The 25082-nt window shown below is 39.9% G+C and overlaps 2 protein-coding genes across 2 annotated transcripts; one reads left to right on the forward strand and one right to left on the reverse strand.

Annotated features, from left to right (window-relative positions):
* Positions 1–937: 937 nt before the first annotated feature.
* LOC121797688 (putative vesicle-associated membrane protein 726) lies at positions 938–2512 on the forward strand. Its single transcript, XM_042196357.1, has 5 exons — positions 938–1285; positions 1655–1796; positions 1873–1993; positions 2089–2151; positions 2275–2512. The coding sequence occupies exons 1-5, from the start codon at positions 1096–1098 to the stop codon at positions 2416–2418; spliced, it is 660 nt and encodes a 219-aa protein (XP_042052291.1). The 5' UTR covers positions 938–1095; the 3' UTR covers positions 2419–2512.
* Positions 2513–2802: 290 nt separating this feature from the next.
* LOC121757452 (cellulose synthase-like protein D1) lies at positions 2803–22864 on the reverse strand. The gene is made up of 8 exons (XM_042152996.1): positions 22501–22864; positions 16159–16322; positions 6656–7335; positions 5910–6339; positions 5447–5830; positions 4919–5294; positions 4160–4547; positions 2803–3849 (listed from the first exon to the last, which is right to left on the reverse strand). The coding sequence occupies exons 1-8, from the start codon at positions 22862–22864 to the stop codon at positions 2892–2894; spliced, it is 3744 nt and encodes a 1247-aa protein (XP_042008930.1). The 3' UTR covers positions 2803–2891.
* Positions 22865–25082: the final 2218 nt, after the last annotated feature.

The raw sequence follows: 25082 nt of genomic DNA on the forward strand, positions 1-25082 counted from the left end.
TCTCACAAAATATTTGCCGTAGCTACAATACATACTCATATTTTGTGTTGTACAATTAAAAAAATATTCAAAATTGAGTTTGAACTTGTAATATGATTAAAAAAGTTTTTTCACGGCTAAAATAATAGTTAATGTATGATTGGAAATAGTCTACCTTCCCAAAATTATGTAATGTCAACATAATTTATTTTTCAAAATAAATTCCCTATATTTTATACTACATTACTATAATTAATCCTTGCGTTCGGCTGCTTGACTAATTTGGAGATGACCAATTATAAGATCAAATCCATCACCACCGTCCAAATATTAATAATAAGTCATTTAGCAGATATCAACATTTGACAAACAGATACGAAGGAAATTTCTATGCTACTTAATTTAAACGATAATATAAACATTTGACAAATACAGAGGAAAGTTCTATCGTGAAATAATATAGTGGGTGAAATAATCACTATAGTACACGCAATATATTGAATAAATGAAATAATAAATTAAGTTTTAGTTCCCCCGTTCCATAATAAGAGTCACATTTTGATATTTCGGTCACTTTCACAATAAGATTCACATTTCACTTTTACCATAAATGGTAAGTAGCTATGTCTCACATATAAAACCAATACTCCTATAAAAAAGTGGACCTCTTATTCCACTAACTTTCCAACCCCTATTTTTTACATTTCTTAATTTTTTTATGAATTTTAAAAAATTAAATTTTTTAATAACACTTATTAGAATCAAATATAAAAAAAATAAACAACAGATTTTATATCACAATGGAGTTTGTAATTTAAAAGTATAATGTAATACTGTATGATTTATAATACCAGATATTAAGTATATATTGTGTATGTGGTCTATACAATATTTTTGGCATATATCGTGATCACGATGTATACGGAATTTCGGCTTTCTCCCTCCCAAATTTAATTCTCAACATTTGAAAAATTCCATGCCTCCGTAATCTCTCCCAACGTTTCTCATCTCAATTCATCGCCACCTCACCATTCCTCCCCCTTTCTCTTATCTCAATTTCCCCCTTTTCTCATCATCTCTGCGCTTCCGCGTTTCAATCTACAGACCTAATCAATCATGGGCCAGCAGCAATTGATCTACAGCTTCGTCGCTAGAGGCACCACCATTTTGGCTGAGTACACTGAATTCAAAGGGAATTTCACCACCGTCGCTTCCCAGTGTCTGCAGAGGCTCCCCTCTTCCAGTAACAAATTCACTTACAACTGCGATGGCCATACCTTCAATTACCACGTCGAAAATGGATTCAGTACGCTCCTTTCCTCTTAATTATTTCGATTTCTCATTTTCACGGATTGGGGGTTCCATTGCCCTCTAACTGTTTGTTTAATTGCTAACATTTTCATGCGGTCCTGTTTCTGATGAAATTAGAATGACAAGGAGTTGTCTAGTGCGATTCATCACGTTCTTCAATCTTCATATTGTTGAAAAATTGAATGGTGATTGTGTTGTTCATTCGATAAGGATCTACCTCGATTAACATATACTCCCTCTATCCCATTATTTGTGACATACTATATTACTATTTGAATTTGTGAGAGTGATCAAAGGGTCTTAATACATTAGATCTTCTTGGTGTATGTACTGTATAACTTTCTTTTACATGCTGCATTTGTAGCCTATTGTGTTGTCGCCGTTGAATCTACCGGCAGACAACTTCCCATTGCATTTCTGGAGCGTATCAAGGAAGATTTCAACAAAAGATATGGAGGCGGCAAAGCTGCAACTGCAGGTGAAAACAGCCTCAACAAGGAGTTTGGGTACGTATGAGGCGTTTCTTTATTTTAGTTTATCCTTTCTTCTATCTTTCAACTCATTATGGTAGGGCATATGCAGCCCCAAACTGAAAGGGCATATGCAGTATTGTGTCGATCACCCCGACGAAGTGAGCCGACTCACCAAGGTCCAGTCTCAGGTCTCTGAAGTAAAAGGTGTTATGATTGAAAATATCGAAAAGGTAAAGATGTTAACTGTGTTCTTATGACCTATATATATGGAGTAGTATCATTCATCTTGATCATATTGTTAATAATTGTGTTAATTCATCATTAGGTTCTCGACCGAGGGGAGAAGATTGAACTGCTTGTTGACAAAACTGAGGATCTCAGGTCACAGGTTAGTTCTCAGACATTCACGATTCAATGGCCGAAAATGATTTTTCGCTCTTATTTTAAATACGACTTCTCATTTTAACCTCTCCCTGAAAATATATGTATACCTGTATGTTTGGGGTTTCAGGCTCAGGATTTCAAAGCAAAAGGTACCACGCTGAAGAGGCGAATGTGGTTTGAGAATATGAAGATCAAGCTGATTGTGCTTGGCCTCGTGCTTCTTATATTTCTCGTCATCTGGCTTATGGTCTGCCACGGCTTCAAATGCTAATTCAAATCATGCATGCAGCATGCACTGCTTTTTTTAGACATGTTCCTTTCTTCTTAGCCTTCAACTTAAGGTTTACTCTGATTCAGAGATGAAATATAAGTGATTAGTTGCAGGCATTTTTTGCTGATGAATACTTGTTTCCAGACAGTTTCTTGCTGTATTTTGTTTAAGATTACCTTTCATCTACTTTATTGATTTTTTTTAATCGCAATGTGATGGAGTACTACATAACTAATTTATGGCAAAACCTGAAATTCAATATTCCCTTCATATATGTAATTTAAGTAAATGTTTTATTTTCTCAATCCGGGTGTCTAACGTTTAAAGTCACATTTACATTTTCATTTTCATTTTGAGTAAATGGATCACAAATTATAGTAGTACTATTAGCTATACATTCCATTATAACACTAATATAAAAACAAAACAATTAGCCGAAATCTAGGGTTTTTTCAGATTTCATTATTCCAAAATCAAAACTTGAGCTCCGTGGATTCCGCGTTCATGGTCCCTTCAGGTGGGCTGATGACGATCCACAGCAACGAGACAGTGATGGAGATAAGCCCCGACCAGACATATATAATGGTCGGAAGCCGCCCTTTCCTCCCCATCAAACCCTTCATAAACGGGTAGTAATGCGTCAGCACCCACAAGCTGAAAAACGCCCCTCCAAACAGCTTGTTCCACTGCGGAATCACGCTGTAAATCGTCCTCGCAAACCCAATCACGAGCGCGATCACGTTTATAATGATGATGATGAGCGGCACGATGAACAGCCCCGTCCACTTCACCACGTACAGGTCGGCGTACGCGTCGTCCTCGTCCTCCGCCGCAGCCTTGGCGGTCAGCGTGAAGGATATCTCGATCCCCGCGATGACCTTGAGCAGGCCCTGCACGACGGCGATGAGGTGGGCGCTGCTGCCGCCGATCACCCAGAACTGCTCGTTGCGCCACCACTCCTCGAGGGCGATCCCAGACCATTTGACCTCGAGGAGGGAGATGAAGATGAGGCAGATGGTGATGATGAGGAGGTACGAGAGGAAGGAGATGTCGAGGGACTTGACGATGAACTGGCCGCTGAAGAGGCAGAGGGCCGGGAGGAAGCAGTAGATCACCAGGAAGATGGAGGTGAAGGGGTAGATCCCGACGTTGAGGTACGCGATGCGTTGGAGGAACTTGAGGCGGGAGGTCGCGAGGATCGCGTTGTTTTTGGAGAAGAAGATCTCGACGGAGCCTGTGGCCCAGCGGAGGACCTGGTGGAGGCGGTCGGTGAGGTTGATGGGGGCCGTGCCCCTGAAGGCGTCGCGCTTCGTGATGCAGTAGACGGAGCGCCAGCCGCGGTTGTGCATCCGGTATCCTGTCACGACATCCTCCGTGACGGACCCGTAGATCCACCCGATTCGGTCTCCCCACTCCGTTTTGTCCTCGAACCTGTGGCCAAAAAAAATTTTAATTAGGGTTTCCTGGTGTCAAACTGTCTAATGTGACAACGTGTACAACAAAAAAAAAAGTCAAAACAATTTAAAGGGAAAATAGTATAGTCACAAGAAAATAGAAAGAATAATATTACTTTTTCTACGTCCGCCCCAATTTTGACTAGCAATAGTGGACATTTGAAATTTTCGGTGGCTGCTATTGTTGACAAGTCTTGTTAAGAAGTCATCTTCATGCTCAAATACATAAATCAAACATCCCTATGATTTTGTGAAAATGAGAAGTCATGTAAACATAGGATTCTTACCAGCATGAAATGACGGCGATGGCCTCGGCTGCAGTGGGGGCGTCGATGGCAGGGCGAGAGCCGATGAGGGCGCCGGGGGGCCTTCCGTTCTTGATGGAGAAGTGATCAGCAAGAGGCCGTCCTTGAAACTCGGCAATAGCTATGGATTCGTTGAACATGGCTGAGTTTCCAAACTTTTTAGGAAGGTTGAGGTCTGGATGATCCGTTAACGGCTGTTCCTCACCGGAGGGAGGGTGTGCAGGCCTAGCTATGCTCTTTTTGTGTCCAAAAACGCCTTTATATTCAATTGCCCGTGGCGGTAGGAAGCCATAGAGGGCATAGCGCCGGAACATGCATCCAGTTCCGACATAGACTGGGCCCTGGAGACCATCCAGGGCTCTCATGTTTCCTTTTGTTCATATCAAATTGTTTGAGATGATTAGGTTGCAATAATAATTAAACATAAGTAAAAAATGTAACAAACACATGTACAAATAGGTTAACAGGTCAAACAAAGTGTAGAAAGAGTTAAGATTTATGAAAATCCCTTGATAGTTACGGTCCCTTTCATCGGTTTTACGAAATTAGGTACAATTTTATTCATCTAAGTGTGCCTTGATACATGATGAGAAGAACAACTAAACCCTAGTGCAAGTGCAGTTGATCTTTTTTTACTTCATATTTTCGATGTGAGATGACTCACATGTGAATATCTCTAACATGGTGGGGCACAAAATTTAAGCAAAAGCGCAAAACGGGAAAGTATGAAAGAGTTCTCACCGTCAAAGAAGACAGTGTTGTGATTAGCATATCGATCGGAAGGATCGATCCCCTCAAATCTCTGGGGGAATTGTATGTAGCAAATCCTATCACCTCCTCGATCCATCATGTAACACATCCCTTCCCTAAACGCCATGCAATTGTACACATAGTGATCGCAATCCAAGTTCAAGATAAATGGCCCATTCGACAAGATTGCAGAAGCTCGAACCAGAGCATTCATGGCTCCCGCCTTCTTGTTGTGATCGTACGACTTCCTCTTCTCACGCGACACATAAGCAAACATTGGAAGCCTTGTGTCGATGCCTGTGAAATCTAGCGTCTTCTCGTCTGCCTCCCCCATCACAGGATCACTTGGAGGCACCTTGCTCATTATCTTTATTTTCCAATTTGTATTCAAATATAACATAGAGTTACCACTCATTAATGCTCAAACTTTGAAACTTTGCAATAATGTCACCATTTTGTAGTAAACAGAAAGGTGGTGACATTACTGCAAAGTTTTCAAACCCTAAATGAAATAAAAACCTGCATGATTCCAGCATGGTCGCCCTTGGCGTGGTCGGGGGCAGTGTTATACCACGTCCCCGGCCAGTGAGTTCCGTCAGCCATCCAGGTGGCCTGAGGAACTTCAATCTTGTAGTCTGGTGGAATGATACCGTTGTTTTTCTCTCTCACGAGGTTCTTCTCCTTGTTCGTCTCGGCTTTGTTGTGCAAGTCACACCGTTTCTTGATGACGTCAGTCAGCCCGTTGGTCCGCACCTTGAATTCATCATACTCCCGCTTGATCCAACGACGATCCTTCACAAAATCGGGCCGCTTCTTCCCTTTCGTCGGGTCCGTCTTCTGATTAAAGTAGCTGTCCGGATTCCTCGGCTCGATGTTATGCTTCCGACAGAACGGAACCCACAACTGTAGGGTTTCATTCATTCATCACAATCTCAGTGTTTTTAGGGTTTCTTACAATAGTATAAAATGATTTGAAAATTACCTCTCCAAATTTGACAGCTTCAGCCATGGCCTCAAAGTTGAGAATGGCACCACCGTCATCGGAGATGTAGATCGACAGCTTTTCTACTGGGTATTCGACAGCAAGAATCGAGAGAATGGTGTTGGCCGTGACGAGAGGAGGCTCCTTCTCCGGATCAGCAGTGGATATGAACACATCAAGGCCGGGAAGATCGGACCGGCCGTCGGGATTGGCCGGACTAGCTGTGTCAAATTTTTCTTTGAGTGCAGACAAGTCTGCTGAGCGGTTTATAGGGTTGAATTTGGGGAGAATGTCGAGCAGCCATGAAAATGCAAACCATATCTCACATATAATGGACAAGGCCCATAGCCATAGAGCGTCGTAGTTAGGGTTTTCGATTCTCCATATGAGGAAGAGAAGCAGTATTATCATCCTTATCACGATCAGAACTCTGTGCATCAAATATATAAATATCTGATTGTTGATTATCTTTGTAGAAAGATGTTTATGAGATGTTCTAGCATTATAGGAAGAGGGAAAAATCATGAACTTTGGTCAAATTTCAAATAATACAGCAACTTTTAAAAAGTTTGATGGTCTTCAACCAAACGACATTGTATATGGTTTCTCAATTGTCATCTCTGGATACAATTTCGCAAAACATTTTCCGTGGAATAATTGCAAACAATATCAAATTTCATGTTTTTCCGACTGATTTTTAAAGTTGACTAGAATTTGACCAAACGACAAAAGACGAAAGGACTGACCGGTAAGGGCTGATGACCTCCGGCGGAACATTGATCTTTCTAGTGAGAGGCTTCCATGGCTTATCCATGAAATCCTGCATGCTCATCCCCGTCTCGTGATCGAACGACTCGCCCTCTTCCCAGTAAGCGTTTCCGATCCCGTATTTCCCCTTGGTCTCGAAAAGCCAGTGGTTGTGGTCGAAATCCTGCGTCTGGCTCCGCAGGAACATCGATTTGTTGTTGTTGCTGTCCTTTAAAGCCGACGAAACCCTCCGCTCCATCTTCCCGGCGACGGCGCCGCCGCCGGAGTCCCCCTCGCCGCCAGGACGGAAGCGCCGTTGTGGGCCCGAGGAGGGCCCGTCGGGCTTGTCGGTGGAGGAGGAGGTGGAGGCCGCCCCGGGCATGTTGTCCGGGGTGGGCGGCATCACGACCGTGTACTTGTTGTAGTCACTCTGGCTGTCGGAGAGGTCGAGCTCCTCGTCGCGGGACATGCTCGTCACGCGGCCGCTGCTCGTGCGCCGCTCGAATTTCACGGCGGAGTTCGGCCGGTCGGTATCTCCGCTCATTGAGGATGTGTGAAAATATTTGTGTGTGTGTGTGTGTGTGTGTGTGTTAGAAGAGTTGCATTGTTTGAGAAAAGAATGAGGAAATGTAGGATTTTGATGGTAAATGGATGTAGAAAAGCAAAAGAAATGGAAATGCTAAAAACAGGGGGGCGAGTTGAGTCGACTTATATCCTAATTTTAAGGTGAGCCTTTCTTTCATAGGATACGACATGTGCATTACTCTCGCACAATTAATATGTAATGTGTGTGCTAATAGGCTAATTAAAGAGATGATAGGGACATTTATATTCGGCTCCAAAATAATTTATTATTTTTTGATGAACTATTGAAAATAGTGCAAAAGATTTTTTTGATGAATTATTAATAGACTTAGTCACAAAGGGTAATTAATGGCTAGGTAGTGAAATGCCATAAGTAGTCGCAGACTAACATCACAATCACAATCATCATATGAATAGTGATTTAATATTTTATGAAAACAGACTAGGAAACTATATAAAGGACGAAAAAGAAATCAAAAGCTCAGCAAACTGTTGATTTTCTTTCATATATCTATTTTATGATCGTCCATATACAAATATTTGAAAATTGCCATTTAATCTTACTCACCCTGTCCCTAAAAACTAGTATTATTTTGTTATTTTAGTTCATCCCATAAAATTACTCTACTTTTTATTTTTATTATTACAATTACTTTTCTCTTCCTCTTCATATTTTATCAATTTTTTATTGAAACAAGTGTAATTCCAATAGTCTCTATATTCAACGGAGGGAGTAATTATTTGTAACGCCCGCTTTTTTTTCCTTTTATTTTGGAGTATATATTTTTTTATTCAATATCGGCATCTTCCCTAAAATCTCTCCACCACTCAATCCATCGGTATCTATCAATTTTGCCTATAAATATCCCACAACTCCACAACCTCATACTCTCTCCGTCCCCGAATAAGAGTCGCCAATTTCCATTTTGGGTCGTCCCCCATTAATAATCACTCTTCATTTTTACCATAAATGGTAGTAGGCCCCACATTCCACTAACTCACTCCACTCACATTTTATTATAAAACCAATATAAAAAAGTGGGTCCCACATTCCACTAACTTTTTCAACCAATTTTTCTCTACATTTCTTAAAACTCGTGCCCGGTCAAACAACGACTCCTATTAAGGGACGGAGGGAGTATGATTTAATCAGTTTCCACAATTTTCGCCATTCCCTTCTTTGAATACCAAAGAAACGGAAGTTGAGTGAAAAAAACGAGAGTGCAGTGACACTCTTCACATCAGCGAGCAGCGCCGGGCAGCAGGTATTCACCGCGAGCATGACGGCTGATGAAGCCGCGAATTTCTGATGTTTGTAAATGCTGGTAGAGAATAAAGATCACGACACAATGAATTTACGTGGTTCGATTTACTGAAGTAAATCTACGTCCACGGGAAGAAAAGAGGGCAGAGTTGTATTGCTTGATCTGGGATTACAGCTTACAATACACACTTGCTATATAATCTATTCTGTCTCTAGAGAACGAAAGAGTGAGAGTCCTCCTCTGTCAGATCTAAGTTCTATTTATATATTGAACTGAGATTGTGGCTTGCATCACCACCCTAAGTCGTGGAGGTCATGGAGGTCATGAGATCCTGCGTGGCCACTAACTAGGCAGTGGCTTACATCATCAGTAATTATGTCGTGGATGTCGTGGATGTCGTGGAGGTCATGAGATCCTGCGTGGCCACTAACTAGGCAGTGGCTTACATCATCAGTAATTATGTCGTGGATGTCGTGGAGGTCATGCATGAGTCCGCTATCTCCCAGTTCGGTCGAATACTGAGACCGAACTGCTGAATTATTGCCGAGCAGCTTTTGCCGATCTGAGAGTAGAGCTTGATGCCGACCTGAGAGCAGAGTTTGATTGGTTGGCTTTTACCGAGCTGTAGGCTGGGGCCGAACTCTTTGGTTGTGCCGAACTGAACTCTTTAGTCATGCCGAACTGATACTCTTTCTTGGGCTTTAGGCTGATGGGCTTGTTTAGTACGTACTCCATCACTACCCCCCCCGAAAAGCGAAGTGAATCACTTCGGCATTCTGGATAAAGGTACGGGGTAAGTTGATGTTTGTCCTCGGTCTGATGAAGTGAACTCTTCTTTGACCGGACTTGGTTTGCGTCCTAATTTGGCGAGTTTTATCGCTCGGATCGAACTTTCCGTTGTCCTAATTTGGGGATCGGACTTTCCCTTGTCCTAATTCGGCGAGTTTTATCGCGTGGATCGGACTTTCCCTTGTCCTAATTCAGGCAAGTTTTATCGCGTGAATCGGACTTTTGTTGCAGTTCGTTTCAGACGAAGTGCTTGATTTTTAAGCCGAATTGTGGTCTTGTATCCTCTTTAGAAGCTTGGACTTCACAATCGTTGGCTTGTTGCAGCTCGTTTCAGACGAACTGCTTGTTTAAGCTGAATTGTGGTCTTGTATCTTCTGTAGAAGCTTTGACTCACAATCGTTGGCTTGTTGCAGCTCGTTTCAGACGAACTGCTTGTTTAAGCTGAATTGTGGTCTTGTATCTTCTGTAGAAGCTTTGACTCACAATCGTTGGCTTGTATATGTTCTAAGAAGGGGATCAGCCTTCGAAGAACAAGATACTTCAGTAACATTTGTAAGAGACGACACGCACATAGACAGACACAACGCACATAGACAAAACGCACATAGACAAAACGCACATAGACAAACAAAGACCAAGCAAACCAAAGAAAGCACATTGACCGAACAGGACTCAAGACTGACTGACCGGACTGTCTCTTACAAATGGAACTTTTTGAGGTTGGAAATGTGCCATGTTCGGGGTACCTGTTCTCCTGACATGTGAGCCAATTTGTAAGACCCTTTGCCGAGGACTTCTGACACCCGATAAGGACCTTCCCATGTGGGTTCGAGCTTGCCCAGCTTTTCTGCTCGGCTTACTTCGTTGTTTCTCAAGACGAGATCTCCCACTTGAAATTGCAGCTTCTTCACCCTTTGGTTGTAATACCGGGCTACTTGCTCCTTGTACTTGGCTGCTTTTATGCATGCCAATTCTCTTCTTTCTTCGGCAAGATCTAGCTCGGCTCTCAGTCCATCGTCGTTCATTTCTGCCGAGAAATTTAGAGTTCGGGGACTGGGTATGCCGATCTCCACCGGAATCACGGCTTCAGTGCCGTACACAAGACTGTACGGAGTTTCACCGTTGGAGGTTGTGGGTGTAGTTCGGTAGGACCATAGGACTTGAGGGAGATTTTCTACCCATTGTCCTTTGGCTTGTTCTAACCGAGCTTTTAACCCTTTCACCAGGATACGATTTGTTACCTCCGTTTGTCCGTTTGCTTGTGGATGAGAGACCGAAGTGAACCGCTGTTGAATATTCAGCTCTTGGCACCAATTCTTGAACGTCTTGTCGGTGAACTGAGTCCCGTTATCCGAGATGAGGATGTGGGGTATGCCAAATCGGCACACTATGTTCTTCCAGATGAAATCCAATGCCTTCGAGCTCGTTATCGTAGCTAATGGTTCAGCTTCCACCCACTTCGTAAAGTAGTCCACGGCAACGATTAGGAATTTCATTTGCCGAGGAGCTTGAGGAAGTGGTCCCACTATGTCTATGCCCCATTGCATAAAAGGCCAAGGGCTCTGCATAGTGGATAGATCGGTCTGCGGCATCCTTGGGATATTTGCATGGATTTGGCACTTCGGGCAGGTCTTGACGAGCTGCACTGCTTCTTGTACCAAGGTTGGCCAATAATATCCCCATCTTAGAACTTTTTTAGCTAAAGCTCTAGCTCCGATGTGGCTACCGCACGATCCTTCATGAACTTCTCTGAGGATGTAGTCCGTCTCTTCTGGTCCTACGCACCGCAATAACGGCTGGAGGTAAGACTTTCTAAAGAGGACTCCTTCATGAAGTTCGTACCGAAGTGCTCGGCACGTGATCTTCCGAGCTTCTCTCTTATCCTCGGGCAATTGTCCTTGATCTAGATACTGTAAGATCGGCGTCATCCAGTTCGGCGAGCTGGTTACTGAATGTACCTCAGCTTCGTCAATGCTTCGATGCATCAATTCCTCCACCTTTGAGCTTGGACATGCGGCTAACTTACTTAAAGTATCTGCTCGGCTGTTTCCTGCTCTGGGAATGCGGACTATCCGAAAATAAGAGAAACTTCGGCTAATGCTTTGCGCTTTGTCTAAATATTTCCTCATCCTCTCATCACGGGCTTCACTTGTACCCAACATGTGATTCACTATGATTTGTGAATCACAATGGATTTTGAGAGACTTGATACATAGACTTTGCGCTAGCTGGAGTCCGGCAAGGAGGGCTTCGTATTCGGCTTCGTTATTAGTGGTTGGGAATGAGAACCGAAGTGAATAGGTTACCTCGTGTCCATCGGGAGCGATAAGCAGAATACCAGCTCCACTTCCCGTTTTATTCGAAGCTCCATCTACGAATCCGCTCCAGCAGTCCGGCGGCTCTTCTTCGGATTCCAAGGGCTGTGCTAGTTCGGCATTGGCAGAATTTTTCTGTTCGGCGATGACAGGGATTGCTTGATCGAACTTGGCCTCTGCAAGAAAATCTGCCAAGGCTTGTCCCTTGATGGCTTTCCGAGGTAGGTACTCGATTGAGTGTTCTCCCAGCTCTATGGCCCATTTGGCGATTCTGCCTGATGCTTCTGGCTTGGTCAAAACTTGCCGAAGAGGCAGATCGGTTAAGACGCATACCTTGTGAGCATAGAAGTATGGCCGCAGTCTCCTTGCTGCATTCACTAATGCCAGAGCAATTTTTTCCAGAGGTTGATACCTTGTTTCTGGACCTCTTAATGCTCGGCTTGTAAAGTAGATGGGAAACTGCTTTAGGCCTTCTTCTCGTACAAGCACCGCACTAATGGTTTGATCGGATGCCGCTAAGTATAAGAAAATCACTTCGGCATCTGTTGGAGCAGAGAGAATTGGAAGCTCGGCTAAATAACTTTTGAGCTCGTCAAAAGCCTTTTTCTGCTCGGCTCCCCACTCAAACTTTGGTGCCTTTTTTAACACTTTGAAGAACGGCAGTTGCTTTTCGGCTGCTTGGGAAAGGAATCTATTCAATGCGGCTAGACATCCAGTTAGTCTTTGCACATCGTGTATGGACTTCGGCATCGCCATGTTCTGAATAACTTGAACTTTTGAAGGGTTTGCCTTGAGTCCGTCCTTTGAAACCCAACAACCCAGAAATTTTTCCGAATCTACCAAAAAGGTACATTTTTGGGGGTTGAGTTTGAGGTTGGCTTTTCGGAGCACGTCGAGAGTGGATTTGAGGTTGTCTTCGTACTCCGAAGTGCTTTTGCTTTTGACAACTATGTCGTCGACATACACTTCAACCTGTTTTCCGATTAGGTGCCGAAAAAGCTTGTCTACCATCCTTTGATAAGTGGCTCCGGCATTCTTTAAACCGAATGGCATCTTTTTATAAGCGAAAATGCCGAAATCGGTAATGAAAGCTGTTTTCGGAGCGTCACTCTCATCCATCAACACTTGGTGATATCCTTTGTATAAATCAAGAAAACAGAAAATTTCGAAGCCGATCAAAGCTTCTACTTTTTTATCTATATTCGGAAGGGGATAGCAATCTTTAGGACAGTGCTTGTTTAGATCGGTAAAATCTATGCACATCCGCCATCCTCCTCCTTTTTTCTTGATCATCACAGGATTGGCCACCCAAGAAGGATATTTCACCTCGAATAGTACATCCGCTTTTAGTAATTGGCGGACTTCGTCATGAATGACTTGGCTTCTTTCTGCCGCAAAGAGTCTTTGCTTCTGTTTTACTGGCCGGATTGAAGGATCAATATTTAACCGATGAGTGATTACCTCGGGGGGCACTCCGGTCATGTCCAACGAAGACCATGCAAAGACATCTTTGTACTCCTTGAGGAGCTGAATGGTCTTTTCTCGGAGTAGAGGCGTTCCTGCGAAGCCGATCTTGACCGTTCTGGATGGATCGTCTTCGCATAACCGAACGGTCATTGAGTTCGGCTCTGAAGTGACTTCGGTCATCTCGCTTGCCTGTGACTCCGGTTGCTGTGATTGCTATGCTTGATGGTGCCGAACTGATTGCTCGGCACTTTTAAGCGCAATCTGCAGACATTCTTTTGCTCTCTTTTGATCACCTCGGATGACCGCTATCCCACCTTTAGTGGGGATCTTGATGGTGAGGTGATAAGTAGAGCAAACGGCCCGAACTGTGTTGAGCCAGTCTCTCCCCAGGATGATGTTGTACGGGGACCGAGCTTTTACCACAAAGAACTCGATCATCGTATTGGAGCTTGTAGGCGCTTTCCCCACCGTGATCGGAAGGCTGATAATACCTTCAGGGCGGGTGTCCTCCTGGGCGAAACTTTTCAGAGGAAGTGGAGCCGGACTGAGCCGAGCTGGATCCACTTCCATTTTATCAAAACATTCTTTAAAAAGAACGCTGACTGACGCTCCTGTATCCACAAATACTCTGTGGATCAGTTTGTTTGCCACTCCGGCTTGAATGACAATAGCGTCTTGGTGAGGAGAGATGGCTGGGACGGGATCGGCATCTGAAAATGTAATCACTTCGTCTTTCTTCAGCCTTTTATGTGTCGGCTCCTCTTGATTGGAACCTCTGCGTTCTGCTTTTAGGGACGACTTAGTCTTCCCGGCAGGGAGAGCATCAATAGTCTGGATTACTCCATCATATTGCGGCTCGTCGTCGTCTTCGGGATCTTCATGCCTTTTCAGATCCTGAGGATTGCAGTTCGCACCTCTCTGCTTTTTGTTCTTTTTCGGCTGCTTGCTTTGGTATTTTTTTAACGTTCCTGTTTTCACAAGAACATCAATACCTGCAGCCAAATTTCGGCACTCCTCGGTATCATGACCGTGGGCTTGATGGAAGGAGCAATATTGATCCTGAGGTCGCCGCGCGGCTGATTTCGTCATCCGCTTTGGTTTTTCGAACATATCGGAATGTAGTTCGAAAATTTCCGTTCTAGACTTGTTTAATGGTACGAACTGAGCGGGCGGCTTCTCAGGATTGAGCCGTGGCCCCAATCTGCCTTGTACCGGTGCCCTTTGAATTCTTTCAAAAGGAGTTCGGCGAGGAAGCACCTGGCCGCTTTGATCGGGCTTCTTTTTCTCTTCTTGGGATGAGCTGTCTAAAGACCGTTTTCGACGGTCTGCCTCATCCGCACGGGAAAACTGGTCCGCAATGTCCCACATTTCTTGAGCTGTTTGCGGGCCGCACTCCACGAGCTTTCTGTAGAGAGCTCCGGGCAGGATTCCATTTTGGAATGCCGAAATGACAAGTAGATCATTGAGATTATCTACTTGTAGGCATTCCTTATGGAATCTCGTCAGGAAGTCGCTGATCTTTTCGTCGCGACCTTGACGTATAGAAAGCAGCTGAGCCGAGGTAATTCGGGCTTCCGCTTTCTGAAAGAACCTCCTATGGAAAGCATCCATTAGATCTCGGTAGGATCGAATGCTGTCTTGAGGAAGGCTGTCGAACCACCTTCTGGCGTTCCCGATGAGCAGCTCGGGGAACAGCTTGCACATATGGACCTCATTGAGACCCTGGTTCGCCATATTATATTGATAGCATCCCAAGAAGTCATGAGGATCCACTAGCCCGTCATAAGTCATTGACGGTGTCCGGTAGTTCCGCGGCAAAGGAGTTCGGATGATATCGTCCGAGAACGGAGTCTTTAATGCTCCGTACATGGCGAACCCGACATCTCTTCGGTACGGAGGAGAAGGAGTTCTCCTGTGATTCCGGTGCCGAGGAGAAACAGGAACATGTCGGGGTTGAGGATTCTTCTTCCTGGAGGACACGGCACTACTGCGGTAGTGACTTTCATGTCTGGATGAGGAAGGAGAATCTACCGTTTTCGTCTTCGGCTGTTGGCTCTTTTGCAGGAAGGCTAAGAACTCCTCTTGCTTCTCAGCCAAGAACAGCTTGACAGCCTCATTCAAATCAGGCTGCTGGGAAGACTCGGTGTGTGGACCTTTTGAGCGGCTTGTTCCTTCACCGTGAGAACTGGAGACAGACTTCTCACGAGGCTGCTTTCCAGGCCTATGGGCTGCTGGATTAGCTTCCTCATGGTCATCACGGACGGAGGCACGGGAATTATGTGATCTGGCATGCATTTTTTTTTTGTGGTGGAAAAAGGGTCAAAAATTCGCTTTATCACAGATTTGGTTCTCTGTTTCCCACAGACGGCGCCAGTGATGAAGCCGCGAATTTCTGATGTTTGTAAATGCTGGTAGAGAATAAAGATCACGACACAATGAATTTACGTGGTTCGATTTACTGAAGTAAATCTACGTCCACGGGAAGAAAAGAGGGCAGAGTTGTATTGCTTGATCTGGGATTACAGCTTACAATACACACTTGCTATATAATCTATTCTGTCTCTAGAGAACGAAAGAGTGAGAGTCCTCCTCTGTCAGATCTAAGTTCTATTTATATATTGAACTGAGATTGTGGCTTGCATCACCACCCTAAGTCGTGGAGGTCATGGAGGTCATGAGATCCTGCGTGGCCACTAACTAGGCAGTGGCTTACATCATCAGTAATTATGTCGTGGATGTCGTGGATGTCGTGGAGGTCATGAGATCCTGCGTGGCCACTAACTAGGCAGTGGCTTACATCATCAGTAATTATGTCGTGGATGTCGTGGAGGTCATGCATGAGTCCGCTATCTCCCAGTTCGGTCGAATACTGAGACCGAACTGCTGAATTATTGCCGAGCAGCTTTTGCCGATCTGAGAGTAGAGCTTGATGCCGACCTGAGAGCAGAGTTTGATTGGTTGGCTTTTACCGAGCTGTAGGCTGGGGCCGAACTCTTTGGTTGTGCCGAACTGAACTCTTTAGTCATGCCGAACTGATACTCTTTCTTGGGTTTTAGGTTGATGGGCTTGTTTAGTACGTACTCCATCAACGGCGGTGGTTGGATGTTGAGGAAACTGAGCAATCTGGAGCAGCGGCGGCTGGACTTCAGCAGCGACGGCGAGAAGGGAGCGACAACGGAGCAGCAACGTCAGTTCAGCGGCAACGATCCAGCAGTGGTGGCGTAAGGAGATAGCAGCAATGGTTTCTGACAAGGACAGTATTGACCGGATGCCCGGAGATATAGGGGAAAGGCAGCGCCTGTGACGGCGCTGAGTCACCGATGAGAACTAAAGCGAGAGAGAAAGGCCAAACGCGAGGGGGAAGAGAGATCAGCGGGGCAGCGGAGCGAGAGGCAGTAGAGAAAGCTCGATGTTGAAATCGATAAGAGAGACGTGGAGATGCCAGAGGCGCTGTTTTGAGCAGGAGAAAGAGATGAGTGTGATTTATGAACATGATTGTCGGTTGTTGTTTCTTGGGGTATATTTTTGAGCCAAAGAGATTTAGATAAGAAAGGATTTAAAGTTGGGCTTCAAAGTTTAGACAGAGTAGTAAATGTTTGGGCTTTTGATAATCAAAAAAGGAGAAAAAGTTGTAGGATGTTTTATTTCATGTTGGGCCAAGATATATAAACGTGAGTGTGGAGCTGATGGAGATAGGAAGCTCAGGCGGCCTGGAAAATAAATGAGAGAGAAGATAAGCATGGGCTCAAGGAGGTATTTCTCTGCGGACAAAAATGCAGTTGAAGTAAGCAAATTCAAATTCAGAAAATTAAATGAACGAGGTGGGCTTTCGAACTAAATACTTTCAAGAACTTTAGTTTTAATATTTTGATTCGAGCATCATTTTATGTGACGAAATTCCTTTTAACTAAGATTGCAAGTATTATTAATTTTATTCGATGATGATGTGATTTATGTGCTTAATGTGAAAGTGATGTTATGTGATATATGTGTTGATTTACCGAGTGATTTGTGATTTGCTCGACTTGTTGATGTGATGTGAGATGAAGCTCGACCTTGACAAAGAAAAATGATTTATGCTTCAAATATGTTTTTGAGGAAAATAAAGTTTGCAAAGGGAATGTCATGCCATGCTTTTGTTTGAGAAATGTCTATCTGTTTGTTTAGCAAGGGAGTTGTCCCTACTAGACCTATTGAAATCGAATTCGGGTCTGACTAGGAAATGAGTTCCTACTCAGGCTAGTGTACACCACGTAGATCGTGCGCTATCTCTTCGAGTTGGCCGATCTAGTGACTTTGAATGTGGCCGCATTCCTTGTCATGTATGTTGAGATTGTTGAGATGATGTTGTTGAGGTTGTTGAGATGATGTTGTTGATGATTGCTTAGTGGGGAGTGAGTCCCTACTATGAGTTTAATCGAATTCGAGTCCCTGCTCGGGCTAGTGTACACGATGAGGACTGTGAGTCATCGAACGGGTTGGCCGGTTTTCGTGCTCGTGGAAAGTGGCCCCCTTACACGGCACCTTAAAGAACAGATATGGCAGTTTCTTAAATAATTCAAGGAAAAATGGTTGTGTTTTGAAATGATGAGGAAAAAGGATTTGAGGATGAGTTGAAAGTTTGTGTTTGAGATATTTTTAGTGTCTCAGGCCTTTTCAAGTTAAAACCCCGAGGTCACTCAATGGTGGCATGATATAACTGTTTTTATTAAATTGTTTTGGCATTTGTTCACTGAGTACATCAAGTACTCGGCCCTGCATGAGTTTTCCCTATGTGCAGGTTGAGCGGTGACGAGTGCGGTGGGTGTTGAGCATAAAAGTGAAGAATGTCTGTCAAATGTCTAGAATATGTTGTGTCTTCATGCATAGCATTATTCTACTCTCGAAATGCTTCCGCTAAATATTGTTCCTTTTGAGTTCGTGTATTGTTGAGATATTTTCATTTGGAGTTGTTGATTGTTGAGATACTCTGATTTTATTCGAGCCATTCCCATTTGTTTCGAGCTATGGTCGAGTTGTGTTGTTTTTCCCTTTCTTCCCTGCTTCTTAATCCTCCCCTAGTCGCGATCAACCGTGTTTTCTATCCTTAGAAAATGCGGGCGTGACATTATTAATTGATTTTTGGTAAGTGTTAATAATTTCAAAACCCTTCAAATTACAATATGGACTATGTAATTATCATAAAATGTTGAATGCTCGAATGGTGGTTTAGAAGTATGAACCCCAATTTGGCTTCCACGCTGCAGTGAAATGCAAATTATCCATAAACCCCTAGCTAGAAATGATTAAAATCCCTAATGAAAGTACAGAAAATAAAACTAAATAAATGAATGAGAGAAAAGAATTAAAGTGTGTCAATAAAAGAGTTGATAAAGAAAAGTAATAAAAAATGTCCTCCATAACTTATGGATATTTTTGTTTGAAAAAAAAAATTAAAAAAAGTGCTAAAAGACCTTATACGTGCACACGGCAAAATCTAGAGACATTTTTGTAGTTCACTCTTAAATATTTGTTATATTTGTGACATATAAAAAAACGGTTATAATTGAGACAAAGATAACATTTACTATAATTAATTAAGGACTGATTATACTTAGAATGATTTATGATCTTAGTTTCCACATTTTGCAGTTACACATGAAACCTCATTTTTTTGAGTGGCGTTAAACGGTACATGAATTTAGAATAAACAACCCATCGAAAAATCGGGTAATTAATTAATATACCTTTCTACACAACATTTAAGTATATATAGATTTTATCATGAAATAACGATGAAGATTTCTTTAGTTTATCTCATTCATTTTCCTTAATCAAATTAAAAGCCTCATTTTCCGTTTTACATTAATTAGGTCACAACTCTAACGGACTAACAATCTTTTATTAATATCCTATCTGAATCACTTAAAAAATATAACCATAAAACGATACATGTGCATGTTGTAGTCCTCCAAATTAATCTGGAGAAATTTGAAAATTTATTCATGTTCAATAATTTATGCAGAGAAGAAACATTATACTATTAGATAGATAGATAGATACAATTTAAGTCTCCCAATCAAATTCTTTGTTGTAGGCAGGTGGATTATTAGAGAAATAGATGCCATCTTCTTCAGCTGCCCAAACGCAGGTACCGGTGGAACACTTATCGCTCTGCGACGATTTAAACACGTCGACCGACCTCTTCTTCGTGCCCCAACGCAGCGTACAGAAGAACAAAGTGTTGTGTGCGATATTCTCGCAAAAAGACCACGTGAATTCAGTGGCGTAAGATGTAAGCTTGTGATTTCCGAGATCGTCGTTTCCAGATGCACAGTGAAACTCCAGTGGCGGAGAGTCCTCGGGGAGGAAGGTCACTACATGAACCGTGTATTCGTTCGTGAGAAAGCAATTGCGGGCTGATGTTTGGAGAAGAAGATGTGATAGAGTGATCAAGAAGAGGATTTTGAAGATCATGATTTTAGACATTTTGTGCATGAGATTTCAAGGGTTTGGGGGCTCATATATATAGTCATAGAAATGTGCTAGTAATAGTACTATAGTAATGTGTAGTAACGTTTCTTTAAATAGAATTTATACATGGAATTTAAATGTTTTTTGCATCGAGTAACCATTAAATTTATTTACGGATTCTGATTTAAGTCACTTTGACCAAAATCTATTCAACATTTCATAAATATTAAAATTATTGGGGAAAAAATTACACAATAAGCTTCTCGGTTATTTTAGTAATCAAATGGTGAATTAGATAGTGAAAAACTAAAGAGGGTGTATAAGTAAATGAGTTAAAACTTAAAACCTGAGAAATATAAGAGGGCGGAAATAGGTGATGAATTACTAACTAATTAGCAATCCAATCCTGTGATTGAAATAATGCTAAGTGTATTATATTTTAAATTTAAATAATTAGTAAATAAAATTAAAGGTTATTAATGTTAATTTTTATTATGGTGTTAAAACTAACTATTTTCTCTCTATTCAAAATCATCTTAAAACTTTAAATTTACATAACTCTCTTGATTTAAATTATTTTTTTACAAAAATATATCAAATTAAAGGTAATTTTATTAGGATTTTAACGAGGTCTCAATTGCATATGTTCTGATAACGTTCGGATGATGAAATTTTATAGTAATTTTTATTTCAGTTTTCGTATATGTTGATAACCATATTTTTTTTATCAACAGATGCATAAAAAAATTTGTAAAATATCAATAAGACTATGTTGATATTTTCGTGTACTTATGTTGAAATTCTCATGTCATTGTGTTGATTGTTGATATTTGTAATAAACTATGTTGATATAAAAAAAACCCATTATATGATAACAGAATGACTATCTTACCCCTTTCTTGATATTTTGTCAACTATTTATTAAAATTCGTGAGGTTTAATCTCATTCACTCCTCTCTAAATCTAAAAGTGTAGATTTAGTCTTAGCTTTTGGATTATGATGCTATAAGCCACATAAGAATACCCTTACTTTGGCTATATAAAGCTATTCTCATCTTGAATAAAAATTGGAGATAAATATCAACAAAATTATGAGTTTTAACCCCCTTTGTCTCGTTTTCTTGAAGCATGGCTCAAAGTTCAATTCTTGAAGAATTGGGTAAACATCCATCTTACAAATCCAGAGATCATTTTTGTAATCCACTCTTAAATATTTGTAATCCACTGATTATATTTGATCTTAGTTTCCACATTTTGCAGTTGCGTGCAAATGAAACCTCATTTTTTAAGTGGCGTTAAACTGTACACGAAATTATGAATAAACAACCGAATAATCGGGTAATTAGCAACTTTCTAGGCAACATAATCAAGTATATATAATTTACATTTTTTATAGGTTTTATGATGATTATGAATCAACGATGAAGATTTCTTTTGTTTATTTCATTCCTTTTTCTTAATCACATTAAAAGCCATATTTTCCGTTTTACATTAATTAGGTCACAACCTTAATGTTATAACTTTCTTTTATTTCTTTTGCGGTTGAGAGATTTAAGTCCTTATCAAATTTTTTATCTTTTTTTATAAATTTTATATAAATTGTTATCTGAACTTAAAACTATATTTTCGAACATAATACATAAAAGGGAAATGATTTTTTGACATTATGGCAATGCCATAATGGGGTTAAAATAGTAATTTTAGATGATTTTTTTATTTTTATTTTAATATATATTTTGTACATATACCATACTACCCTTATACATATAAAACTTTTATTTGTACTTAAGAATTATTACTTGCTTAGGAAAGTAACCGAAAGTTATGTTTATTTGGATGGCTTGATTTTAGCAACGCATTTATGTTCCAAATTGTTTAGGCATATATCAATAAATGATTAATTTTAATTTTGGAACTGAAAAAATTCGAAGTCATTTTTGTTTAGGCAATGTACATAAATTTCCAAATTGATTATTTAGTTTTATATAAATGATTAATCAATTATAAATATAATAAAAAACATTTCTATTCTTATTTATAAGCATAATCTGTTAAATATTATTTCAATTTTTCATTCCTCATAATTTACAGGAATTCCATAACTTGTGTCTTCTTGTTAGCATTAATTTATAAGTTTAATTTTCTCTTTTTATTATTTTTTTCAATTTAATTGTACAAAAAATAAATTATTATAATTCTTTATATTGACTTTATTACTTGAAATCGAGAATGAAAATATGGAAAAATAAACACATTATGCATTGAATTTGTTAGTTGATTTATATAGAATTTTGTGATTTTAAACAAATAATTTTATCTATTCGATTAAATTAGTTTAAGAGATTGAAGTTTAGAGTTTTTTTAATTTAACTTTAAGTTTGAGTTGTTCAAGTTGAATATTTTGAATTTGATTTAAGTAATGTTCATTCCATTTTAATTGAGACATTTATTTTTAGTATGAGGATTAAGAAATGAGTGTTTAAAGATTAAGTGGTACGAAAATAAATAGATTAAAGTAGGGGAGAGAGAAAAAGAGTAAAAAGAGAAAGAGAATAAAGTAGGGAGTGCCAAAATATTAATTACTATTTCATTGGATGATAACACTAAGAAAATTAAGTATATTCATAAATGTAGTCGTTTTTATTACTTAAAATTGTAAGAATTATTTAACAGTAATAAAATTATTTGATGCGACGGACTATTAACCTTTCATAATTAGATGATAATTACTACTAGTGATTATATGATTGATATATATTTGGATAATAAAATGATGCATATATATTTATTCAATTTTCATTCTATTCAAAGTACATAGGGGCTACATAAAATATAATCATAAAACGATACATCTCCAAATCTAATTCATTTATTAATTTTTGCAGAGAAGAAACCTAAGATACATCAAAATTCAAGTCTCCCAATCAAATTCTTTGTTGAAGATAGGTGGATTATTAGCGAAATAGATACCATCTTCTCGAGCTGCCCAAACGCAGTTACCGGAGGAACACTCATTCCTCGTCGACGATTTAAACACGTCGACCCTCTTCTTCTTCTTACCCCAATGCAGAGTGCAGAAGAACAAAGTGTTGTGCCTTATGCTATCGCAAAACGACCACTTGAATTCAGTGCCGTAGGAAGTAAGCTTATGATCTCCGAGATCATCGTCTCCAGATGCACAGTGAAACTCCAATGGCGGAGAGTTCTTGGGGAGGAAGGTGACTACGTGGACGGTGTATTCGTTCGTGAAGAAGCAAGTGCGGGCCGATGTTTGGAGAAGAAGATGCGATAGAGTGATCAAGAAGAGGATTTTGAAGCTCATGATTTTAGACATTTTGGTTTAGTGCATGAGATTTCGAGGGTTTGGAGGTTCATATATATAGCATTGGAAATGTTATTTGCATTGAATTAATTTAGGTAACTTTGACAAAATATCTTTTATTTACAGCTAAAAATATACTCCATATATCTTCAATTATATTGGTAGATTGATCTTTTCATTAATGGAGTGTAAAAAAATACCGGAAATAAAAGTATACAATAAAGGCTTCTCGGTTATTTTGGGAATCAAATGGTTATTATAGATAGTAAAAAACGTAAGAGGGTGTGTAAGTAAATGAGTTAAAAATTAAAGCAATACTACTCCCTCCGTTCCACAGCAGCGGAGACGTTTCTTTTCGGCACACTATTTAAGAAAAGAGTAGTGATAAATTAACAAAAAAATTGTATATACAAAAGTGGACTTTTTAGGTGTTTTATATATAAAAACAAAACTATACTACTACATCTTCTGTGATCATTTAGGAAAGATTAAGTTTCTTATAATCAGCATTTTATTGCATGTTGAGGAAATGATTTACTGAATCTTCAGTAATCAATTCCATAATTTCTCATCAATTCTGTTGAATCATTTCTATCCAATTAGGTAGTAATGTACGCATGATTTCTTGTGCATTAACAAAAAAGAGGACGTTTCTTCATTCCATTTTTCCAAAATTAAAACTTTCTCTACAAACTAAATTATTTTTTGAATCGATTTCTATTCAGTTAGGTGGATAATATACATTAGTTGCATAGTTTCTTCTTACATAATTTAAACTAAATTTAAACTCTCTCTTACAAACTAAATTATCTTTTAAATTATGTTTCACAATCAATTATTTTGTTATTAAACCATGTTTACAATTTTAAGTTATAAAAACGATTATATGCGTATATAATTAAAATCTTAGTGTTATCATTCAACTAAATAATCGTAGTCGTTCACATTAAATTATTTTATAAAAATGATTATTGTAATAATTTCTTTGGGTAGTCATCTAAAGAAATAATGTGCAGTCTCTACATTATTCTTGCTTTTACTTTACTATATATCTACTTTGACTATTTATTATGATATTTTCAAAACGAGTGCGAAAAAGAAGTGACTCAACCTAGTTGGGACGGGAGGAGTAGTAGAATTTTTTTCTTGAATATATATCTGAAAATTAATTTTGTACTCCACGTCCCACAATAATATGCACTATTTTCTTTTTAGTCTGTTCCACAATAATATACACTTTCCAATTTTGGAAACTCTTTTCTCTCTAATGAGGTGTGATACTTTCTCCACTAACAATACTTTAATTATTTTTTTCTCTCTACCTCTCTTTTACTTTACCAATTTTGTAAAACACTTGCTGAACCCAAAGTGCATATTCTTTGGGGACGGAGGGAGTATTATTTATTTTAATCATCTTGTCATCTATAAATACAAAACCAAACAACCACAATTCATACAATTTTATGCTCTTATAGAAAATTTAAATCACGTAATTTTTATATTTAGTTAATGTAATTTTAAATTATTTAATTTAATTTTACATTATATTAGAGGCATAGAATTAAGTCTCCCAATCAAATTCTTTGTTGTAGACAGGTGGATTATTAGAGAAATAGATGCCATCTTCTTGAGCTGCCCAAACGCAGTTACCGGAGGAACACTTATTCCTCCACGACGATTTAAACACGTCGAGGGATTTCTTCTTCTTACCCCAATGGAGAGTACAGAAGAACAAAGTGGTGTGTCGTCTTAAACGACCACTTGAATTCAGTGCCGAGATCATCGTCTCCAAATGCACAGTGAAACTCCAGTGGCGGAGAGTCCTCAGGGAGGAAGGTCACTACATGAACGGTGTATTCGTTCGTGAGAAAGCAATTGATGGCCGATGTCTGGAGAAGAAGACGTGTGATAGAGTGATCAAGAAGAGGATTTTGAAGCTCATGATTTTAGACATTTTGGTGCATGAGATTTCAAGGGTTTGGGGTCTCATATATATAGCCATGGATATGGACTAGTATATAGTAACTTCTCTTTAAATGGCATTTATATATGGGAATATAAAATTTAATTTATTTGCATCGTGAAAATTCAGTTTAAGGATTCTAATTTAAGTCACTTTGACCCAAATTTGTTGAACATTTCATAAATATTAAAATAGGTTGGGAAAAAAATTACACAATAAGCTTCTCGGTTATTTTAGTAATCAAATGGTGAATTAGTTAGTAAAAAG

Source organism: Salvia splendens, chromosome 1, assembly GCF_004379255.2.
Source record: "Salvia splendens isolate huo1 chromosome 1, SspV2, whole genome shotgun sequence".
NCBI classification, from domain to species: Eukaryota; Viridiplantae; Streptophyta; class Magnoliopsida; order Lamiales; family Lamiaceae; genus Salvia; species Salvia splendens.